This window comes from Perissodus microlepis, chromosome 12, assembly GCF_051167445.1.
Source record: "Perissodus microlepis isolate ML-2025 ecotype Zambia chromosome 12, ASM5116744v1, whole genome shotgun sequence".
Lineage (NCBI taxonomy): Eukaryota > Metazoa > Chordata > Actinopteri > Cichliformes > Cichlidae > Perissodus > Perissodus microlepis.
In genome coordinates, this window is record NC_140472.1 from 8,101,345 (window position 1) to 8,126,160 (window position 24,816).

Below are 24,816 nucleotides of genomic sequence, written 5' to 3' on the forward strand. Positions count from 1 at the left end.
CGCAGATGTCTCATGCTTTATACCCTTTTCCCTTAAAAGAGACTGGAAGGAACTGCTTGTGAACTCGGTGCCATTGTCCGATCTAATGCACTTAACACTGCCGTATGGTGCACAGTCGGCTAGAAACTTTGCTGTGGCCTCTGTGGTGTCACTTTTCTGTTTTAGAAAGTAAACTGACCCTCCCACTGAAAAATCATCCATAAATAATATAGCGTATTTATGACCACTTTGGCCACTTGGTTCAATGGGGCCGGCTAGATCAGTGTGCACCAACTGTAATGGCTCACTCGCTTTTGGGTCGCTTTGTCTGTTTCTGTTGTTAGTGAATTTCCCTTCTGTGCACACATTACAATCTAGCATCCCACTGCCTGTGATTTTCATGCCATCTACAACATCAGGTAGCTTTTAACACATCGCTAACATTACAATGTCCTAAAATTTCGTGCCATGTTTTCACATCACAAGCCAGATTAACAGTGTCACAGGACATCATGTCATTGAATGATGTTTCATTGTTTACCGTTTTCAAATAGTAGAGTCTGTTGTATTCTTCGATGGAGAAGACTGTCCAATCTTTGTTCACTAGTTCATTCTGTCCCTTCTTGAAGACCACCTGTGCTCCATAGGTTGTAGCTGCCTTCACTGAAAATATGCTCTGAGGGTAGGATGGGATGAACAGAGCATCTCTCAGTGTGATGGTGGTACAGTGTCCTTGTATGTCCCGTAGAGAGACGTTGGCATCTCCCCTCTTGAGTGCGACGTTGTTTGTCCTGGATCCATCAGCGAGCTCCATGTAGTGTTTCTCAGGATCAAAAGTCTCATCAAACTTTATGAACTTGTTCTTCTCCGTAATGATGTGTGAGGTAGCACCACAGTCCACCATTAGTCCTTCTCTTATTATGTCAGTAGGCAGAAGTCTTTGACTAACTTTAAATACAAAAGTCTGCTCTTCTTTCTTGTCCTCTTGTTTTACTACAGTTAGTTTCGCATCATCTCTGTACTTGGTTTTTCTTCTACATGTCTCATCACTGTGTGTCGAGCTTCTATGGTAGCTACACCACTTAGGTGTTCCCTTTTGGCGACAATCTTTTACAAAATGTCCTCGGTTTCCGCATCCATGACAGGTGATTGATGTTAAATCAACCTTCATCACATTATCCACTTTTACTTTGTTATCAAATTTCTCTGTTTCCTCGTAACTTCGTAGGTTGCTTTTGAACTGTGTGAATGTTAAATCTTCACTGCTTTGAGTTGTGTGAATAGCAAATGGCTTGTAAGCTTCAGGAAGCCCCTTTAAAATCATAGCGATAATAAGTCCATCACTGATGACTTCTTTTGCATTTCTTAGGGAGGTCACTGCTTTTTCAGCTCGGATAATATAATCTGTCACTGTCTCATCTGGTTTCTTCTGTAAAGACGTCAGCTCTGTGTACAGTGCGATGATTCTGGGCTTGCCTTTACTATCGTAGTGGTCACGTAGTATTTTTAAAGCTTTTCTTCCGTCGTCAGTCGCATCTCTCATTACCAGTGAAAGGCTTTTATCATCAAGAAACTGTATTAGTTCAGCATAGCATTCAGCATTCTTCTCTGCATCTGGGTTAGTGGCTGATAACATAGTGTCCTTTAGGCCAATGATCCGCATGTGGCCGAGAAACTTTGCCTCCCAAAGTTCGTAACTGTTTTCGTCTCCGTTGAAAACTAACCTCTGCCATCTTCCTCCTGTTGTGTCACGCTTGGGCCCATAACCTGTTGAGCTCGAAGAGTTTTCTTCTTCTTCAGCCATGTTCTCTTAATAATGCACACACTTGGTTGGTTGATTACTTTTCCCCGTTTCTTTTATTGTTAGCAACACAGGAGGGAAAACCATACATTACTTCAGCAGTTCGCGCTTCGGAACACAAGGAACAGGAAGTGAAGTAATCTATAATCACCAAAATAAAATCCTTTTCAAAATAAAATGACAATCAGAAAACGTCTTTCACAACATAAGATAAATTAATATATTTACTCATGAGAACACAAATCTAACAATAAGGTTAGTTAGTAGAGTTGCCAACGGCTCCTTAAAAAATGGAATGGTCCCTCATTCAGAGAAAATATTATGCGTTTTGTATTGAGCTGAGAAGAGACGCAGTTTGTCCCGTACTTTAGCTAGAATGGAAAAAGACACAAAGCTGGAGTTATTCTGTCTTTACGCTGCACAGCTGCCTCTTCTCTTATCTCCCCCCCCCTCTCCCCCTTCTGTTGCTACTTCAATTATGAAACTGATCAATGATCAGCTGATCGGCTTTTCTCTCTTGTTTATTTATCGCCCACTTTGCGCCAGAAACAGGAAACCAGCGGATGTCGCGCTAAACAACAGTAGCACATTTAAGCTTGATCAGCTGTTGTTAGAATTTATTTAATATTAATTTCTAGTATCAGCTGATGTTTGCTGGAGCCACAGCTGTAAAAGCTGCTGGTCATGATATCGGTTTGGATATGTGGTGAGAGGGAAACACGAGGATGAAACCAGGAGATGTCCTTACTGAATCATCAGAGCTGAACAGGTGATGGAGAAACAGGTTTACCTTTTAGGTGACATGAATGAGTTGAAGGGAAGTTATGAACTGTTTCTGAGAGACAAATAACACCAGGATCCTTTTCTAAGCAGCTGACAGCTGATAGTTGTGCAGGGGCTGATCTAGCAAAGTGTTGCCAGGGGGCCAGGTAGGGCATTAACAGGGAGAGGGGGGCACAAAGAAATACTTTTCTTTCTTATTCTCATTTCAAATATTTAGCTTTTATTAAATAATTATCTGAATCTTGCAAACAAAGTTTTTATCTGACGTAAAATGTATAGAAATCATACATATACCAAAAAGACTGTACATCACTGTCACAACAGCATTTGTTTTCATTCAAAGGCTTTATGGCTTTAATACCTGGTGGGCCGGTCTGTAGTGAAAATGCCCAATTTTTTGTCCCAGTCCAGCCCTGCAGGTTAATACTGGCAGTGTCACCATGCCAGCTGACTGTATTTCATCATCAGCCAGTGTTGTTCTTTATACATCAATATTACCAAAGTTTACCATAACGCAGCATATAAAGCAGGGGTGTCCAATCCCAGTCCTCGAGAGCTACCGTCCTGCAGGTTTTAGATGCATCCTTGTTTTGACACACCTGAATCAAATGAATGGCTTGTTATCAGGCCTTTGCCAAACTTGATGGCATGCTGAAGAGGTAATCAAACCATTAGGGATGCATCTAAAAACTGCAGGACAGTAGCTCTCGAGGACTAGGATTGGGCACCCCTGATATAAAGTATTTACTTGCTTTCAGGTTTTATTCAAATGTTAGTCTTTTCATTTGTTTCCCCACTTTCTTCCTGTTTCAAAATCAAACACCAGTTTGTGAGAAGATTATCTTCTTTTTTTTAATAGGCATTGGTTTTGCATTGGCATTGGCTAATTTGCCAATTGTATGTTAAAAATGTTCGTATTTCAATATTCAAAAATGTTTTTGCCCAAAACATATGTGCACTACATGTCAGTAAAAACACTATGCAAATATTGATGTCCTTGACTGCTGAATAAACACTGACTGATTGTATCTCTTGTACTTTATCAACGCAGTATCTAAACACTTTGCACCGTAGTGGTTAAAATCTCATTCTAATAAGAGTTAAAAGCGCATTCGGTTATTAGGTTTATAGGGTTATTGAATTATGGTTAACGGTTGGTAGAATTGTTTTTAACATTATCTGCCAATTACATCTGCCACCCTTCTCCAAATCTGTGCCCCTACCTGGCCCCCCCAACAAAAATTTTCTAGACACGCCACTGGGTCCAGCTGTAACCAAATGTTAAGTGTTTGAGTTCCTTTATCACTCAGCAGTTGCCAAGACTAGATATTGAATCTGAACTAGGAAATAATTAAAAACAGAGCAGTGAACATTAATAAAAAAAATGTTCTCATATTGAGATTAAATTTAGACAATTATAGCACATTAAAGTCAGGGACATTTAAATACTCTTTGTTTGGGGATGCTTAAGACTTGTATGTTTCATTCAAGTTTTTAAGACTGATAATTACAGTCCTGCCAGACTGTGTCATAATCATGCCGTTGGTCAAATATGTGGCAGAAAATAACATGCCTGTTTTCAAGGGGGAAAAAAACTCTGGGATAGGTCATGGATGATTGCTACTCACACTCTGTGTTGTAAATGGTCATTAAGTCTTCAGTAACCTTTGCTGACCTTCATCGGGTAGAAGGAATTGGAATATCAGTGAATCAGGGCCATACTCCACCCCACTCCACACTCTCCTGTTAATGGTTACTGAGCTATAATTGACCTTTAATTAAACAGAGCAGAGGTCAAACAGAAATGGATTATGAGCAGATGATGCAGGCTTCTTCAGTTTACTTCAGCACCAAGAATGTGAAACTATCCATAGTTTGTTTTAGAATGTTTGTGAATTGTGTTTGGGGGTTTTGGGAGCATCTTGAAAATCAAGTTGGTGACGAGGCTGGGGAGAATGGGATGGAAAGTGAGTTTTGAAAGCCACAAAACTCATAACCTGGCCAATCTCCAGAGAAATATATTATGGTCATTTAGTGCTTAAGGGCAATAAACCTCTTACCTGGTGCCCCTTTAATGAAAAACCAATAACTGCCCAGTAAGTCTTTGGAGCAACGGAAAAAAATTTCACCCCGTGTGAACCTGAGACTGCTCTGGTTAACCGTAGCATCCTGCCTTGTGTCTCTTTAGATTTTACACTTTACAATTTGTTTTTTTTTTTTCATGCCCTATTGTAAATCTCCTGGGAGATAGGGTAATTGCCTGACTCCTGGCCTTTGGAGTGCAGCAGAGCAAATGCCTCCTAATGAAGTCATCTGCCATTACCAGCCAGCCTTCATAGTGTGTGCTTTGCACAGACATGAGGCAAACACGGACACAGAGAAGTAACAGTGAATACAGGTCAAATTGGCATTGTATAAATTTAGAGTAGTGCCCACACTCTGCACCACTACTTTGTTTTGTTCTTTTCTCTGCTATCAATTTGAATAATCATTTAATTCATTTCCGTAATAAATTCATAAATCAATTTTAATTATACAGTACCAAATTACAACAACAGTGCCTCAAGGTGCTTTATATTGTAAGGTAGACCCTACAATAATACATACAAACAAAAACTCAACAAACATATGACCCCCTATGAGCAAGAACTGCTGTTTAATAGAGGAGAATATGGAATAAATAACAATAAAACTTAAAAAGATGAATTTCCTCACAAAAATAAAGTCAGTAAACTAAACTCCCATTCATACATGAAGAAATTTGCTCGTTCATATTACTTTGTAGGTGATGTGAGGACATTCTAGGGCCTAGTTTCCTAGGCAACCCTTCAATCTATTTACCACCCTGTCATATGTCAATCAACTGTATCTTTTGTTCTTATTGGTAGGTATTTCAATTGACCACTTTTAAATTGGGAAAAGTTTAACTACCCATTTCACACTGCAAGTGTTGCATAGTTCCTGAATGTCACTGACGTTTTACAATGTTGCTGCTAATTTCTTCCTGTGTCGAAATTCTTACATCAAAACTGAACCAGTCTAATTTTTTTTACCTACCCATCTCCAGTTAGAGCTGTAGTAGGGTTTGCATGCATGTAAGATTCACTCCCATTTTATAGAGTATGTGCCATATGCCGTATATGTGACATTTTAGTTTACACTGTTATGTATGTATGATTTAATCTTTCCTAGTTTTCTGAGTTACCTCAGTGGCAGCTGTTCCCAGTCCCTTGGTTGATGAGGTAAGAGGTAGAAAGGGCAGAGCAAGCCTATATGGAGACCTGCAAAATGGGTCATACCACAGGAATTCGTTATGGTAGTTTCAGTTAGGTGTTTGTGTGTTTTATCCCTTTTTGTGCTTTTGTGGGCTGATCAGCCACTATTTAAGTTTCCTGTTTGTCTCATTTAGGTAGTTCAGTTTGTTTGAGTTAGTAGTATTTTTTGTTGTCAGCTTGTGAGTAGAGTTCTGGTACTTCGACCTCTTTTATGGGCCCAAGATTTAGATTTTTCTTTATAATTTAACCAAGTTTTTTGGGGGGGTTAAATAAAAACCTTTTTTTGGACTTTAACTTGTCCCTGACTTTCCTTCACTGCTTGTTCCATCACACCATGGGAGTAGCATCCTTTCTAGAGTACATGCAATCCCTATATATTAGCTGAGAAATTGATATGTAGTAGTTCCAACTTTTCCCAAACAGTTGATTCAGTTCATCTGGATGCAGCGTTTCCAGTGGGAAAGCCTCTGACCATGATGCTTGAGCACGCATCAAGACATTTGCAACTTTTGTTTTCATCCATTTCAAGTACATCACTAAATGAACTGTAAATTTCCTAAGACATAATTATTTTTCACTTGTATTACAGCAGTGTACTATTGCTGTTCTGTTGTGATGAGATGCACTGAGGTAGAATAACTGAATTATTACGTTTTCTGAACTAAAACTGTTAAAGAGGCCAAAGAAGAGTTTTGATCAGTGGGGCTGTGATAACCTTCTCATCTGCTGAACATGTTGGAGCACCATCAGGTAACCCAGTGAAGCCTCCTGCTGCCTAAAACAGCATCAGACACTCATTTAATCATTTTTACCTCTGTGAGAATGAAAACTTTGCTGTTGTGGAGTTAAGGCATTCTGCCAAAAATCTAATTCTTTTCCCTGTTACGACTTTTCAACAAGGTCCCAGCAGGACAGCAACGTGAAAACATGTTTAAGTGTGCCAACCGTCATCATTTTTATTTATTTAATGGACTGCGTAGCTGAAGAATACGAAAGAGAAGAGGAGAGGTAGGAAAAGCGATATAAAACTAAAAAAGGGCACAAAGAATAGAGCAGAAAAAGGACAAGCAATGATAACAGTACTAAGAAGGCTGGGAGATATATCTTTGCTTTATTCTATTATCTTGACTATTAATGGTCTTGTTTGTGAATTTCACCATCCTGCTATTTGATGTAAACACTTCCCCAGGCATCTGTAAGCTTTGCTATTTTTCATATGCAAAGTCCTCCAATTCCTTCACAAAGAAGGAGGCCTAGAATATGACCAAATTCTAATATCAACTCCTTTCCAGATCATCTGTCTCCCGGCTGTCCCCTACCCCCACTCCTTTTTTAATAGTCTTTCTTTACATATTATGCCTCTGTTCTTCATTACACTTCCCACCCTCATCCCAACTTTCTATTTTGGTTTTATAAACACATTTCCAGCTTGTTGGCTCTTTTCAAGCCACAGTGAGAGGATTAATACTATGATGTATAATTCACAAGCTAGAAATCTCTGACACGTTATTATAACTGTTGTTTCAGAGACCTCTGGAGTTATAAAAAATATCTATTGCCAAGATAAAGCTTCTCTGGTAATCACTTTGGCCTGAGGGGTGTGTGCTAATGTAATACATTAGTGTGTTTCTTTGTCTGAATCTTCCCTATTAACACCCGACTACAGAAAGACAGATTCTAAAGATATGGCTTAAATTCAGCTAAAAACATTAATTTTGACACCAGTTAAACTCTCCATAAGAATGTTAATTAAAAGATTATTATAGTTTAATAATAAATGTGTAAATGTTAATATGGATATTAGCAGCCATAGTATAAGATATTGTCTGTAAACCACTAGTTTCACCAGTTTTCATTGTCCAGTGATGTTTCAAAAATCTTTTCATGTGTGTTGTAAGCCTTGAGTTGGTTAAAAAAAAAAAAAAAAAGGAAAATCAAAAACTGGCAAACTTACAAATTTGTGTACAGACTTCTATTTTTTAATGGTGAAGGAACAACTTATCCCAGAATGCATTGCAAATCCCAGACTTCACCACAAACTTGCATTCCCCAAGTCATCTGATGTTTGCGGGAATGTTTGCGTAAACCTTAACATGGCAGGAGTGACCAATCAAATCCCTCGCTGTTTCACTTGGTGCAGTAGTTCTTTTCAATGAGTAAAACCTTTTTTGTTGTTGTTGATAAAGACACCTAAAGACTTGTGGTTTCTGCAAGAGTGCATACCATTGTTTTTTTCAGTTTGGATAGTTCCAATATTATCGCTCATAGCAAAATCCATATAGCAAATATAAATGGGGTTTTTACTTCTTACTCCTGGAACCTCTATGGAGTCTACTTGCTGGTTAACTTCTATATTATTCAGTTCAGATGAGTTCAGTTTTATTTATAGAGTGACAGACTTCAACAACAGTTGCCTCTATTTTACGAGATCATAAAATAATATAGAGAAAACCCCAACAATCATATGACCCCTTATGGCAGTCCATTACTATCATTTTAAATTATATTTAAATTTGCTAAATAGCTAACATAGTTAGCTAACAAAATTTCTCACCTAACTATGTGTCAGTGATTCACAACTTTTTGGTGAAGTGGTTTATATTCCAACATAGGCCATTAAAAGTAAAAGTTATTTGTATTCTATGACTGTAAATGATATTTCATGATATTTCATGACTTCAACAAACTGTTCCTTCTCTCTTTGACCTTTGACCTTGACTTTGTAATACGTGAATGTGCTTGTGATTCCTGTGGGAAACACTGCAGTACAATTTTCATGATCAGTATAATCATGACAGTGAATTCTAATTGTTTATACCAATCTCAGCTTGAATGAACTTCTGTGCACTGCTGACAGACAGTGCTGATCTTTGAGAGCCAGATAGCTAAAAATGGAGGGAGCATTTATACGTTATTAGCTGTGGCTACTTTTCCTTTTATTTTCTCTTTGAATATGTACTATTTCAAAACTATGTGGCTTTCACAGTTAGCTTAACAGATTAACAAAGAGGGTAAGGTGCTCAGAGAGGTTTATCTGCTCTTTAACTTTAAATTTCAAAATTAGCCTTTTGAACAATGACATGTTGATGTTTTGGAGGCAAAATGTGTGAAGTGTCAGCCAATGCATGGGGCCAGTATGATAGCTCAAAAGAATGGATGTGATACCTAACAGAAAGCTGTCATCGCTTCATTTTTTAGCCCTAGAGGTTGCTACATGTACCAAATCTGCTTGAAGAAGACATTTGGCAAAGATACACTGTCTTCACACTTAAGAAGATAATTTCAAATTGTAGGTAATGACCAAACAAATAAAAGAAGGTAGATTATGACAAAGATGGAGAGCAACATGTTTAAAGCACCCAACTTAACCTTATACATTAATACTTTATCAACCACTGTCAAAACGGATGATTCCGTAAAAGCTAATGATGATAACTACAATAAGCTGTGCTTCTAAAATTCCTGCATGTGTTAGCTTGGGGCACTGTGCTAGTTTGTCCTCTGTAAACCCTGCTGTGTTTTCACAGCCTCCTTCTCTCAGCACAGCATGTGGCATTTTTATTGGGGGGAGTGCACACAGTCAAGCAGATAGATCACAGATGATTGCATTTTCTTCCTCGTGCTGTCCTTTGCCTTCTCCTCCTTCTCTATATCAGCCAGGGTAGGAGGGGGTTTTCACGAGGAGCACTGCACGTGCCGCCTCATATTTAATTACTTAGGCATGTAGGCTAAAGCAACACAACAATTCCATTTCACTGCAGCCCCCTGAGATTTTATCCCTGTGTACAAGGCATGTTGCATGTGTGTGTGTTGCGCACCCTATTTATTTCTCTGCCTGCTGTTCCACATGGAGACTCTGAGCATGGGAGACCTGGTGTGTGTATCTGTGTTTGCAGATGGCAGGAATGCCAGGTCGGAGTGAGTGGGAGGAGAGTCATTATAGGCTGTGTTGCTTCTTTATAGGTGTGTTTGGGGGTAGCCTATATCTTTTATAAGATTGTTATCATATTGTATTTGTATATGGGTGTTTTACATTATAGAACAACTGCTGATCTTACTGTGTATGCACCAACTAAGAGTCTCACTTGCTTGCAGGATATTATGATTGAAACATATAGCTGAAGTGAAGACTTTTTCTTCTTCTTCTTTTTAAATTGACCATAGCAATAGCTCAGGTAGGCCATTAAGTCTAGCTCAGTTGCAATACCACCAGATCAAGTCATCTTCATTCAAGCATGCATCACCTGATGCCTCAGTTGATTGTCTTCTATCCAGCTGGCAAATCTCTAATATGTAATCACACATTACAGAGCATCTGCAAACCACTCTGCAACCCACCTCCACCCCGATGCTTGCTCCCTGTATCTGACATAATCAATGTAGGATTTGTTGTTGTGGATGTTTTATTGTAGAAAGATACAGACCTCTCCCTGACTCTTTCCTTTTTTTTCCGTCTTCTAAAGATATATAATCTCAATACAAAAATATAACATTATAATCTGTAATTTCACAGTCCACACAAATTTTTGGTAGGCATACATATGCTTCATGATGAGACATATGTATCCATCGTATCATTTAAGTAGTTATTTGTCTAAAAAGACAAATGAGGTTGCTTTACATTTGTAAAGCACAAATAGTGAAAAAATATGCAAAGCTGAAAATAAAGGTGCTGTATTCTTTAAAAAAAAAAAAATATTATATCACATAAAATACTTTGATGAACCCACTCCTTCCTGCTGTGTTAGACTAAATCAGTCCTTTGGGTTGTCTTCGTTGCCTGCTCTGTTCTGTGATGGGTTTTGCTCTTCATGCCTTTTACGTTCCATTATTGCACACTGAAGGGTGGGAAAGTCTCAATAAAGAGTTATACCACCGTATATAAATTACTGCAGGTGGAACTAGCAATCTTCTCTTGGCAATAGAGTTGTTAACGCTAGTGTATTTTCAGTTTAAACTATGAATAATTGTGTGACTTATCCTCAAACAAAGGAATTTCAGGCCAAACAGGTTAATACATACCATATAGTGAAGCATTGTGCTGGTGTACTGTGGAGACGTTTTTTGGCTGTGGGAACTGGAGCTGAATGCAAGCAGTGTACGGAGACATCCTTGATGATAATCTGCTTCAGAGCACCAAAAGGACGACGACCCTAAACACACAGCCAAGATAACAAAGTAGTGGTTTCGGGAAAACTCTGTCAATGTCCTTGAGTCGCTTCAGCCAGACCCAGAGTTGAACCCAACTGAACATCTATGGAGAGATCTGAAAATGGCTGTGCACTGACCCTCCCCATCCAAGTTGATGAAGCTTGAGAGGTTCTGCAAAGAAGAATGGGAACAACTGCCCGAAAATTGATTTGCCTAGTTTGTAGCATCCTACAGAAAGGCTTGAGGCTGTAATTGCTGTCAAACGTACTTCGATAAAGTACTGAGCAAAGACTGAATGCTTCTATGCATTAGCATTCATATTACACATTTCAACCCACTATTTTATCGTCATTATGGGGTTTTGTGTGTAGATTTTAAAATGAAAAATGAATGTAACTGTTTTTGAATAAGGCTGTAACCATGGCAAAATGTGTGACATGATGCATTGAATATCCTTGTGTACAATATACCCTACATACAGAAAGTATGCTGGCAAGATGGTGGCTCAGTGGTTTGCACAGCAAAAGACACCTGAGGTTAAACACTGGCCAAGACCCTTTCAATGTGAAGTTTACATGTTGTCCCTATGCTTGCACAGATTTCCTTGAGGATTTGTGATCTCTCCCATCATTAAAAAAAACATGCCGTATAAAGGTGTCCTTGACTGTAGAGGTGGCATTGGTCCCTGGGTCCTGCATGTTTCCCACAGCTAATTCTGAGGATGTGTTAAATACAGAGAGTGAATTTCCCTGAGGGGATTAATAAAGGATAAGTTAATTTATACAGTACAAAGGTTGACTGACCCCATTATTTGCTAGAATAAGAGTTTCTTTTCTTTTTTTAATTAGCAAGGCATGCAGGCCTTTTGAATCATAGATATGGTTAGTGAGCTAATTGCACTCAATCAAGACTGTTCCTCATTTCAGAGGTAGTAGATTGAACTGCTGTGACTTTTTCTCTTCTGCAGACCCACCCACACTCAGCTATATATGTATTGTATACCGTGCCAGTTTCTCAATGTTCCTGCCATATGGATGTTTTATGCCATACACATGATTGAATTTATTTCCTGTTTTTCTGGATGGCAAAAGCAACGACACTGTCCTCTGTGTAGGGCAGGGGAGATGGATAAGCTTTGTCATGAAAGAAAACTAGAGAAAATTTATGAATTTGTTTGTCTTTAAATCTTTATATATTTCACTTATTTTCATGTAACATAATTATAATAAAATAGAAAGAGAACGTAATGTGTGAGAAAAATACTAAAGTAGCTACTTACATGAATCAATCATATTGATATATAAGACATATTGAGCCACTGACCACCGAAAGGATATGAAAGCAATTAAAATGGTTATTAAAATTGGAAAATCTTCATATAAATGTCAGTTCATTTCCATATTTTAGTAAGCTATAAAAATATGTAATAGAAAGCTTTCATTCTTTTTCCCTTCCCGACTCTAGCCAAGATCAGCCTGTAACTGTGTTGAGTGATGGCAGATAGCGAGTATGGATTCAGGACATTAACAACTCCTCTCACAGAGTGCTGTGGTGATGTAACCTACTTGCAGTGAAGAGGGCCTTAGAGAGAAAAAGCTCAGACAGCCTGTTTAGGTGGAGAGAATCCTGTGAAATGTTTGTGAGTCACTTTGCTATGTTTGACAGCAACAGTTGTGCAAAATAGCTCAGAGTGAAGTCTTGCACTTGTGTCTCTACAGAGCAGCCAGAGCATTTGGAGAATACCTGTCCAATACCAATCCAGAGAACCGCAACGGAGCAGGTAGGTGGCACACTTAGTAGTCCTACAACAATACTATATCAGTATTATAGCAATATAGTATTTAGTCGGAAATATCAGTTTCTCCGGCTTCACACATATTTCCTACTCCCAAAAATACCTTAAAATATTTCTGTGTGAAATATTGGCCTGTGACATGTTGGATAATCAGTTATTAAAATTATTAAAAATGCTGATGTTTATGTAATAAACGCTCAGTTTCAGGGTGCAGTCACACCACAACAGCAATGTTTCACAGGTTATCCCCAAAACCATAAGTATTTGATCACCCTAAAATCAGCTGCAGCGAACTATACTGTCACCTGGTAAGTGCTGAAAAATTGGAATTGGAAATTGGGCAAATGTAAGGCTCTGAACAATTTTGACAGGGGCCAACCTGTGAGAGCAGGGTGACTGGTTCAGAAAATCTCCAAAACAGCACGTATTGTGGGTGGTTCCCAGAATGCAGTGGTTAGAGCTTACCAGAAGTGGCTGCAGACCATGTGGACAAGTTCAAGGCATCAGTGTTCCTTGATGGCAGTGGCTTCTTGAAGGACATGTATGGAATGGTATAAGGAACTTGACAGAGAACTGACTCCAGATTGCTCTATCCTGCTGCTCGATTCTGATTTGATTGTCATTTGATTCCGATTCTGAATCCTGATACTACAGGACACCATCAGAGGTCTTCTAAAGTCCATACCTCAACAATTCTAAGCAGGTTATCTTAATGTTGCAGATTACTGATATATCTGCAAGTTCTTCCCCCCTGCTGTTGGCAAGTGCTGCTCATAGAGGATTATCATATTGTAGGGTTTTTACTTTAACATGTAAAGCACTGTAAGATGACTGCTTTTGTAAACTGATTATGAAAAAACAAAACTGAATTGGTAATGTAATTGAGGATTGATATTTTCAGTAGTAATTTATATTTGTTAGCATGGTTGTCTTCTGGGACCCGCATGCTCTTTTGAGCGCAAACATGTGGAATACATAAAGTAGCAGAAAACATGACAATTGAGATGGGGCTGAAGTTAGGTGCAAAGTGGCCTGCAGATACGCAGCATCTGTGGGCAGGCTAAAACAGGATTAGTAGTGTGCTTGCCAATTGGGAAGGGTCTGGAAGGGTATCAAGCGAGCTATCAGTTCCTGTAACTGTGAGACATCTGCTGCTGCCTATCTTGGCCAGGTCTCCCTTGAAAAAGAGGTTTTTAATCTCAATGGGATCTTCCTGGTTAAATAAAGGTTAATAAATAAATAATAAATAATCAGATGCACTGAGACCAGCTTACCTGCTGGGATTGTGGTTGAGCCTAACTTAGTAACCTACTCAGTCTAATTCTATGCTCAGTTTAATTATATCCTGGAAAAGCTGTTGTGACTAACTAGCACTTCCCTTTCCCCTACCTTTGCAATATCGCTTTTCTGTGTATGATTTCAACTTTATAAAAGGGAATCTTACAAATCTGTTTGCTTTCCACTCAGTTTTTCTTCAGTATAACTTAGTAAGTAAAGTAAAGTAAAATTTTATTTATAAAGCACCTTTCAAGATAAAAATCAAAAAGTGCTTCACAGAAGCTAAAACCTAAAAATAAAAATCAACCAAAAGCAAGTTTAAAAAGATGAGTTTTTAGCTGTTTTTTAAAAGCGACCACGGAGTCCACAGATCTCAGGCTCAAAGGGAGAGAGTTCCACAATCTGGGGGCCACAGTTACAAAAGCTTTGTCGCCTTTTGTTTTCAGCCTCGTGTGTTGGACAACCAGCAAGCCCTGGTCACATGACCTCAGGGACCTGCTGGGAATGTATGGATGTAAAAGTTCACTTATATATGTTGGTGTTTGTCTATGCAGAGCCCTGAAAGTCAAGGTCAAAACCTTAAAGTGGATTCTGAATTTATCGGGGAGCCAGTGCAGCTGAATCAGCAGGGGTGTGACATGGGAGTACTTGGAGGACTTGGTCAGAAGCTTTGCAGCAGCGTTCTGAACAACTTGCAGATGCTCCAAAGAGGCTTTACATAAACAAGTAAACAAAGAATTACAATAATCCAGACGAGATGAAACAAATGCATGAATGACAATTTCTAATTCGGAGCGCGATACAATGGGACTCAGCTTAGCAATGTTTCTCAAGTGATTAAAAACAGGAGCGAACCAGAGATTTTACATGGGCATCTAAAGTCAGAGCTGAGTCAATAGTAACACCAAGGTTCCTGATAGACGGTTTGGCAAATGTAGCAAGTGGACCCAAGTTTTCCATAACACTAGGTACAAAATGTTTAGAAGCACAAACAAGGACTTCAGTCTTCTCCTCATTTAGTTGAAGAAAGTTTCCAGCCATCCAACCTCTAATGGAGTCTATGCACTTATGCAAAATCTGTAGCTTGGAAACATCATGGGGCTTAAAGGAGATATATAACTGAATATCATCTGCATAGCAGTGATACGAAATGTCCTTAAAAGTGCTCAATAAGTGTTGAAGAGGAAGTAAATACAGCAAGAACAATAAAGGCCCCAAAACTGAACCTTGTGGCACACCATAGGCAAGAAAAGTAGAAGAGGAACTGTACTTAGAGGTAGCCACAGAAAAGGATTGTTCATGCAAATAGGATTCAAACCAGTCCAAAGCAGCCCCTGATATACCCACCCAGTGTCTCAGCCTATCTAGCAGAATATGATGGTCCACAGTATCAAAGGCGGAGGTCAGGTCCAACATCAACAGAACGGAGCATTCTCCTGCATCACATCTCATCAAAATGTCGTTGGAGACTCTAAGAAGTGTAGTTTCAGTAGCGTGAGCTCTACGAAAGCCAGATTGGAATTTATCCAGAATGCTGTATTCATCTAGAACAGCTATAAGCTGCTTAGCCACAACCTTTTCTAAAATCTTAGCAATGAACGGTAATTTTGAAATCGGTCTGTAGCTACTAAGAAGAGAAGCATCAAGCTTAGGTTTTTTTAACAGTGGGTGAATGACAGCATTCTTACAATAAACAGGGACCTGACCAGAAACCAGTGAGGTATTGATAATTGTGAGCACACAGGGACCAATAGACTGAAAGACATTTTTAAACAAAAATCCAGGTAAAATATCAAGAGAGCAGGAGGACGCTTTCATCGAATTAACTAACTTGAACAGCTCTGGTAAGGACACATCTAAAAATCTTTCTAAAATTACAGGCCTAGCTTGAGTTGGAGCAGACAAGAGAGACACAGAAGGAGAGATATTGTTCCTCACGTTACTGACATTTTCAACGAAGAAAGAAAGAAATTTTTCACAATCTTCATTTGATGAATTTGGGACAGCAGGTGGAGCAGGAGCAACAATATCACTTGGGGTTACCTCTGCTCTTAGACACTAAGTCTGAGAAATAGGCAGCCCTCGCATCTCGAACTGAAGTGTTAAAAGGGACTAAAAGGTCCTTTAAATGAAGGAGATGGACATGCAAACGCGTTTTCCTCCATAAACGCTCAACCTTACGGCAGCAACGCTTTGAGAAGCGAATGCTGTCATTTATCCAGGGAGACGACTTTGAAACCGGAGCTAGTCTAGTTTTGACAGGACAAACATTGTCTAAAATAGAAAGACAATGATTATTAAAAAGATTTGTTAAAAAATGAACATCGTTATAAGGAGATAAAACTAAATTAAAGGCATCGGAAAATTAGCACTATACCCATACTTATTTATCCACAGGACACACAAAATGAAAAACTAGCAAGTCCCATCAGATTACACTTGCTTTCAAGCCTGCAGCATTGCAACCATTTATACAGTGAGAAGAACTATTCGTCCTTCATGATCCTACAGGACAACTGGGCTTCTTGGACTGTACCGGCTCATCCATTTCTGAATCTTTCATCTTTCATTTGTTTTTTTTCCATCACTATGCCACCTCTCTATTTTCCTCATGTGCTCACAAAAGCTTTGCAGCTAGTAAATGTTTACGACTCTGCTGCCAGAGCTACAAATCCCAAAGAGACACAAGCAAGCTCCCTGTTAACTCTATTTACATAGAAAGCATTTATCTGATGTCTGTTTATGAAAGCTATATAGAAAACAGACAGCATGATTTATCTCTCACTTGCTATGTTTTCTTGTTAATTTTGCTTCATCCCCTTTCTCTTTATCCCCAGATCATCTACTGTCTGAAACTTTCTCTGGCCAGGACTCTCCAGACGTCAGTCACTTGCATAACAACAATCTGCCACCACAGAGCCGTTGTTTATCCATAGCTAAACCCGCCCTGTCCAGCCAGTCTAATCCCAGCACTAACCCACAGTCTCAATCTCAAGTCAACACTCTCCAGGCTCAAGCATCACTTGGCCCCTCCAAACGGCGACTCTCTGCTGAACGCAGTCTTTCCATAGAGGACCCACCTGCTGCCAGGGGCTCACAGGGGCCTGTTGCTGTGAAGCCAGCCAGGGTGTACACAATCACCAGGGAAGGCGGGATGACCCTCGGGGGCCGTGGCAGTGAGGAGAGCCTGGAGTTGGAGGTGCTGAAGGGCTCCCAGGAGCAGCCTCTCTCAGAGAGCACTTCTGCTGCCAGTCATGGCCTATCCTGCACCAGCCAACCAACTGCCTCAGCTGCCCGTGGCAGCCATCACCGTAGCAGCCATCACCGCAGTAACCAACATCATGCCCAGCAGCATCATGGAGGCCCAACGTCATCATCGCAGCCGCTGCAGAGCTCAGGTAGCGCTGGCAACATTCGTGATTGGGGAATGAGGAGAGGTGGGTCGCGGGATGACTACACCCCAGACTGCGTTGCCTGCATTCGGGCTCCATGCCAAAGTCAGCGCTCCCTGGACCTAGATACCTCACCCCGAGATGGAGGGAAGCAACGCAAAAAACTGGAGAGAATGTACAGCGAGGACAGAGCATCTACAGATGACAGGGGTATAAAACGAGCCTGAATTTAAACACGTTCTCACCATATTTTTATTCACCTCCACTGCTATTTGTAAGGCCTGTGTTTGAATGTAATGCTCACTGACACACACCTTCCTTTTCTTATTTGTGTTTGCAGAGGACAATCCTAACAGCTGGTTCCCCAAAGAGAATATGTTCAGCTTTCAGACAGCCACCACCACCATGCAGGCGTGAGTATGGCATGGAAATCCACGTTCACTCCCACTCTGTGCATCACAGCATCTCGCTGCCATGTTGGCAGGATACGGCCCCAGTCTTTTCCTTCCAAGAGACAAATGTAACATTCTAATACAAAGTCTTAATGAGCTTTCACACATTTCTGCTCGTTGGTTTTATTAATATAGGAAGCCACTTTGACATTTTTTTTTAGAAATAAGCAGTTGCCCATAGAAAAACTGGATGTTTTAGATCTGTACTGGTAGAAGCACAGTCTAGTAATTTTAACAACATGGTCCAACAAGTGTCCCAGTAAACAATGATACCAGCTGAATGGAATGCACCTGTTTCCAGTGTTGTGCATAGTACTTGTTCCTCTAAACTTAGCAGCCAAGAGTCTTTGAAATCAACACATTTAGAAAGCTGGAAATGTGTTGGTCTAGATCGTGTACGTGCCTTAACCAAGACACACATACACGCACACACACAACTCCGTTCCAGTCTTGCTGACAGGTTAATTATCACCTATCACCCTGACCTTATAATTATGACTCTCAAACAGACAAAGCGCACCCACCATGATCTTTTTTTCCCTTCTTCTCTCCCACACTCCCTCTTTGCTATCCATATGTTTCACCTTCCTTTTCCCATCTGTTTCCGACTGCCTGTGTCCGTATTAGAGTCAGACTGATATATGGGTCTGACTCTCGCTTTTGATTTAAATGGCAGGCTGAATGATGGATATATCACAGGTTAATTGACTACACATTATTGACTACACATTAAACTAAGTGTTTGGTTATAGCCAGTCCTTGAGAACCAACTGGTGAGATATTTTGGTACACTTTAGATGTACATACATGTACATATTTCATCAGTCATCATCTCCTCTTCCTCACTTCTTTCAATGTGCATGTCATATTTGAATGCCAGTCCCTGCTCACTTATTTATAGGTAGGATTCTTCCATTTTGTCTGTCCTGAAAATGAGAACTGGAACATAAATCTCAGTCCAAAATTTGGGTATGTGGAGTATTTGGCTGGCCCTATTGCTAACTTCTCTTTCATTTTTGTCTCCTCTTCTTCCTCTCCACACTGTGTGGCGGCCTTCCAAACCACGACTGTAGAATATCGTGAGTAAATCTTTCAAACGCCCCCACTGTTCTTCCTTGTTGCTTTTTCTTTTTTTCTTGCTATGCCAGTTAGGTAACTCGCATTGAACTCTGTTCCTCATGTGGCTTTGTGCTAGTCAGTCTACTGTGTCCTTATTCCCCAACCTCGGTGTCTGCTGGATGGGATGTCAATATGTGGATGTAAGATTAAAGGCAAGGAAGGTTTGGTACAGTAGGAATGAAAAGTAGGTCATGCCAAGCATTAAATAGCAACAATTCTTTGTTGAAATGAACTCCTTTGATATATTTCTGATAAAGACAGTGTAGCAGTGGTGACTTGACTACCAAAGTTATGTCTGAAAACTAAAACCATGAACTCAAAGCTGTTTTCTTGTGCATAAGTCTATAGATAAATCTTAGTAATGCTGTTTAACCCTCTGAGGTCTGAGTCGTACAGCAGCCCTGAAAGGTCAAATGCATAGCAACTTAAGAAAACAACGGCAAATAGAAAAAAGCTGAATAAAACACATAAGAAAAAGGAAAAACACAACATAAGCTCACAAAAAAATAGCTCACAAAACACAGGGGAGGCTTTTTTGGGGAGACAATACTATAGAAAACTTGCAGAGATAAGTTAGCTATAGCTAACTAGCTATAAGCAGTGAACAGCTAATAGCAGACATGTTTTTACAGTGTTTTATAAATCATGTAATTGAATCACACGTCACCTGCCTCTTTTGGCCCTCACAACACCAATGAAACCTTTGTTTCATTCTTGTAATGTCTCAGTGCAATCCTTTGCACATTTTGCTTCCTGTCCCTTCCATAGCTATACTGTCACATTCATATCTCCACGAAAACACTTTGGTTGTTTTATAAGATTTTTTTTTTTTACTCTATGAAACTACACCTGCCTCCTGCTAAAAGATAGTGTAAACTGTATTTTAGTAGGCTGTCAGCTTTTAAATATTGTGATGATGGTTTCAGAGTAAGAACCAGATTATAATGTGTGGTTTCAAAGAGGTTAAGGGGAGAATAGTTCGGTGACCCAGCTTGAGGCTTCAAAAATGGGAATTCAAAAACAAGAAGGGTTGGTGGCAAGTCCAGCTAGTCTAAGAGTGGTCATTTGATTTTCCCAAGGGGTCACAATTAGGACGTACTTGTAACATCTACTATTACCATTAGTGGTTTATAAAGGGATAACATTTCCAATAAAATTACTATTGAGCAGAATTGGACTGAATATTCGGCCCTCCGTAGCAGTCCCAGTTTCTCATTTCTCTTTGGGAAAATTATTTTCCTGGCCCCAGCAATCTATGATCACATCACTATGTTCTGCAAAAACAGTTGTCTAGTCAGTATCTAACACCTACTTACATACAAGGGATGTGACTGTGAATCACTTATCTTTAAAGGAATTTAAAGGAATTTAATAAAGGGACATGAGCGTTTTCATACATTATGTGTTTGAACAAGCAGTAATCTAAACTGCAATGTGACCAATCAACGACCAGGTGATAATTTTAGTCTTTTTTTTTAAATAAGGTTGATCACACAAGTGATATCCGTTCTTGCTGGTGTCAAAAGTAGACTGTATGGCTTTACTGTAAAGAAAGATAAACAAGAGTCTCTAAGGCTTTTTGGTTGCTAATGATTCCATCTATTAAGGTAAACTGAGAACTCCTATTAAACTTAGATTACTGGGCTTGATTGATCAAATTCTGGAAACAACAATTTTCCCAAGTTTCTTGGTAAACTTTTAAGGTGACCATGCATCATGTGAGACATGATGAAATTCTAGTTACCTAGATCACACACTTTTTCAAATGTTTGCTAACTCTCATTTGCAACTACCAATCTAGCTGTCAGCAGACATAAAGCCGCCCCCAGTACTGCTTAAGTTTCAATACTTTAATATCTTCAGATCTTTAGTATTATAACTTATCTTCTCATATTTAACTCTCTAAGGTCTAAGTCACCATCATCAGCAAATAACCCAAACCTTAACTCAGAATATGTAGGTCACTTTTGCTTTTAGTGTTTTCACCTTTGATGGCTTAGACTTCACAGGCTTAAGCTTATGTAAACCACTGTTTGAAACTATAAAACTGCATGTGCCTACTGCCAAAGACAGTGAAAAATCTGTTTTTCTTCTTCTCCCTCTGCTGGCTGCTTGATAAATTTGGCAGAAAATTTACAGGATTGCTTTATCGCACAATAGAGGAAGTAGGCTGTCAGCTTTTAAATATACTGGTGATAGCAGATGGTGGAAGGAGGGACAGGCTGAAGGAAACATCTCTTCCAACCTGTTTGTTTTTGCAGTGAGAAGGAACAGAACGTGAGTGAATTCATGAGGGGAAAAAATTCTGCAATAGCAATGCAGAGAGCTTTTGGATAATAATCAGACTCCAGTGAATTCAGCCTCATGTTTTGTCATCCCAGGGCTCATCAGCTGCCTGCCTGTCTGTCTGTCCGTTGGTGAAAACCAGACCGTAGGACCGGACTTTGTTTTTGACATACGCTGTCACAGATGATTCTCATTATGTCTGACGCCCTGTCAGAACCATTACTGTCCCTACTGGGAAAGGCACCTCGGTGTAGGCATACTGTTACACACTTGGGAGAATGGTTAATAATGTGTTGCAAAAATTTTGGTGCAGAAATATTTCTCAGTACATCAAAATGTGAAACAGAGGATGTCACATCTCAGCACTGGTCTGATAATCCATTTCTGAAGTTTAACTGGGTTCTCTTTCAACCTCCTACAAGTAAGGGAACACAATGAGTTTCTATGCTATCAGGAAATAGCTAGTCTTTCCTAGAGGCTTTTCATAAAGATGAGATAAATTGGTCAGAAGACAGCCAGGGCAACAAGTTCTAAAAGCCTTGATTAGGCCTGACCTTTTGAGACCTACACAAAATAATACGACCCCACCAACCAAGAAAAAAACCAATACATCCCATAATGGCTGTTGAAGCTGCACAAAAAAGAATTTAACATTCATATTTAAATGAATATAAAGTCGTCTTTTGTTCCCTCAGTGTCTTTTCCTACATTGTGGTTGTAGTTTGTGAGTGTGTGTGCGTGAGTGTACATGCAATTATCCTCAATGTCCTCTGCCTTTGGTGGATTAGATGTCCCTGTGCTGCTAACTTTAACTACTCACCAAAGCTAACTAAACTCTCACTAACCCTACTGGACTTCAAACCCCTCACCTTTGACACCTTTAGTGTCTTCCCATACCACCCTAACTAAACTTTATGCCCGAACCCAACTAGACCCTATGGGCTTTTTAGTTTCCTTTTGTTACTGTGTGGCATTTTAGTTAGCTTTGTTTATAACAAACATCAACTTAAAAGCTGCATTAATTTCTAAGCTTACCAGATATTGCAAGTAATAGTAGAGTTTTTTAGCCCTTGGGTCAGATTGGGTTCAGACAAAAAAATCCTTGGTTGCTGTCAGGCACAGCTAAAACGAAAACCTATATTTCCAAACAAAACAACTTAATGCTTTGACGTCCCGGCAGGGCTTTCCGAGGCATTGCTGAGAGAAAGAGACGGAAAAGAGAGCAGGAGGCAGCCACCATGATGGAGAGGTACCGTGCCCTGTCCTGTCCTGTGTGGTGCTGTTATAGTTACCCTATTACCCAACAAAGAAAACAACTTCTTGAAAAGAAATGCCTTTTATCCGATTTTAAAATAATTTTTTTCGTAGTCTTTTCAACCTCGTTTCTATTTATATTTCAAGTGTTGTAGACCAGGGGCCGGCAACCCTGGGCACTCATGCTGGCACGCGAAGGGTTAACTGATGGCACAACATGCACAGAGAAGGTGCATTAAAAAATAAATATCTATTACCAGTGCACATCACAAATTAGCTTGCACATCAGTTGCGCCATTTCTTAATCATTGCATCTTAGCTAACAACCCCACCCACCGAGTTCAACTTGTAATTGGCTAAAAATCACTTAGCCTACCGGCGAGAGGGATGTTGCTAACTAATCAGTCCTGTGAAATATGGCCTTGAAGCAAGCGAAAAAAGATAATTTTATGATCTTGTATTCGCCAAATCGTCTTTTATGACAGGGGTTTTGTTCAACAGAAAGATAGTGCTGTATGTGCTCTTTTCCTTGAGAGTGTTATTTGCCAAGTATGATCCCCAGATAAGAGAACTGGCAAAATACAAAGCGGGGGGGATCACATTAACATGTATATCCCTGTAATAACAAGCATGTCTTATTGGCCCAGTTTATTTTTTCTTATCATTGTTATGAGGAGACCATAAATAGCATTTGCATTTTCTGTTGTATAGTTTCTTTGCTGTTCTTGTTATGGATAAAAAGTGTTTTTTGAAAAAGCTGATCTGGTCTCTGCCAGCATCTGTGTGTAACTGTTGCTATGCAGCGTTATTAAATTTATTGTTAATACAATGGTTATCATGGCACATTGACTTCACTGGACATGACCTGAACTATGGTGCATGCATTCTGTGATAGCAGAACTTCATTGAGAAGTTTTTGGTATGACCACACAATTTTCATTTACCAGCTGTCCTAATTGCACAACTTGTAAGTTCATTCACTTCCTCACGATGAAATGAACATTTTTCTTTTGTTTTTCAACAAACTGGAGGACAACTACTCTCTATTGCACAGTCACATTTACAAAGGAACATGATCAGACTTCTATGGCGTGACCTAAAAAAACTCTGAACAAAGTTAAGAGTTGCAAGAGAAGATGACCTTGATGTGAGGCCAGCCACGTAAAAAGAAAATTAAAATATCTCCTAGTAATGATGAACATCTAATCATGCTTTCTGTATTAATGTTCCTGTTACTCTAATCTAGACCATCTGAATCTTGATAGGGTGATGTTTCACCATAGACTATGTCTAACCAGCGCACAGTAAACCCAGCACTCAAGTGTTTTTCTTGTTACCATATTCTGCTCCGACTGTTTGCTGGTGAACATTCTCTTTGTGTATTTTGACTCTCTGCATGAGGAACTCACCGTGTCTTCCAATCCCTACCTACGGGGCAATCACATGTCTCGTAAAAGCATTCTCCGGCGCACGTGTGTGTGTGTGTGTCGTGAATCGTGGAGGCTGTGGGTGGCAGGTTTAATAAATGTTCCTCACTGAACACTGAAGTGTAAAAACGGGTCTGTCAATATACTGCTGCAGCTCTGCACTCTGTGGCTGGCAGTCAAAGCCAATGAATTGATCAATATTTGGCAACGGGCCTCACATCCACCAAGGCTGAGACATTCCATATGCTGTATGAGCTTGTGTGTGTGTGTGTGTGTGTGTGTGCGTGTGCCTGTGCGTGCGTGCATACCGAGCTGTGTCACATAGAGTGCAATGCTTTTAATAGAAAGGTACATCTCAGTTAGTTTCAAAAATTAAATTATTCATGGTTGAATGAGGATAATTTTGCAAAGTGTTTTGTAAGGTCACAGCAGGAAAGCGAAGGTTAGGGGCGATTTATTTGCAGAAATATGAATTCACACATACATATACTGGCAGGAATTTGACTTTATTATCTTGGTGTGCAGGTGGTAGATTTAAAAAGCTAGTTGTCACACAGTATGAAAATACAACTCTGACTGACGGATGGGTCCCCCTCTCCTCTGAGTCATCTCTCTATTTTAGGCGCTGCCTTCACCATTCCTACAATCAACACTGACATGTCAGGGGTGTTTTTGGATTGCCTCCAACTGTGCTCTGGATTCAAATATCTTTAAATGGTGCATGTAGGGATGTGAGCTTTGCATTTTGCTTTTGCACGTTTCTTTTTGCTATTTAGCCATGATGAAACTAGAAAATTATGTTGGTAGTTGCTTTTGTTGCTATG

The 24,816-nt window shown here is 39.7% G+C and overlaps 1 protein-coding gene across 2 annotated transcripts in view; it reads left to right on the forward strand.

Moving 5' to 3' along the window:
* Positions 1 to 24,816, forward strand: part of nsmfb (NMDA receptor synaptonuclear signaling and neuronal migration factor b) — a 72,680-nt gene that overhangs the window by 17,070 nt on the left and 30,794 nt on the right. Inside the window, exons 2-6 of one of the 2 annotated variants that reach the window (XM_084947576.1) lie at positions 12,708 to 12,769; positions 16,900 to 17,664; positions 17,795 to 17,867; positions 18,980 to 18,985; positions 22,492 to 22,560. In XM_084947576.1, the coding sequence (XP_084803702.1) occupies positions 12,708 to 12,769; positions 16,900 to 17,664; positions 17,795 to 17,867; positions 18,980 to 18,985; positions 22,492 to 22,560 (975 nt within the window). The remainder of the gene's footprint in view (positions 1 to 12,707; positions 12,770 to 16,899; positions 17,665 to 17,794; positions 17,868 to 18,979; positions 18,986 to 22,491; positions 22,561 to 24,816) is intronic. The other variant, XM_084947577.1, reaches the window with a different exon arrangement.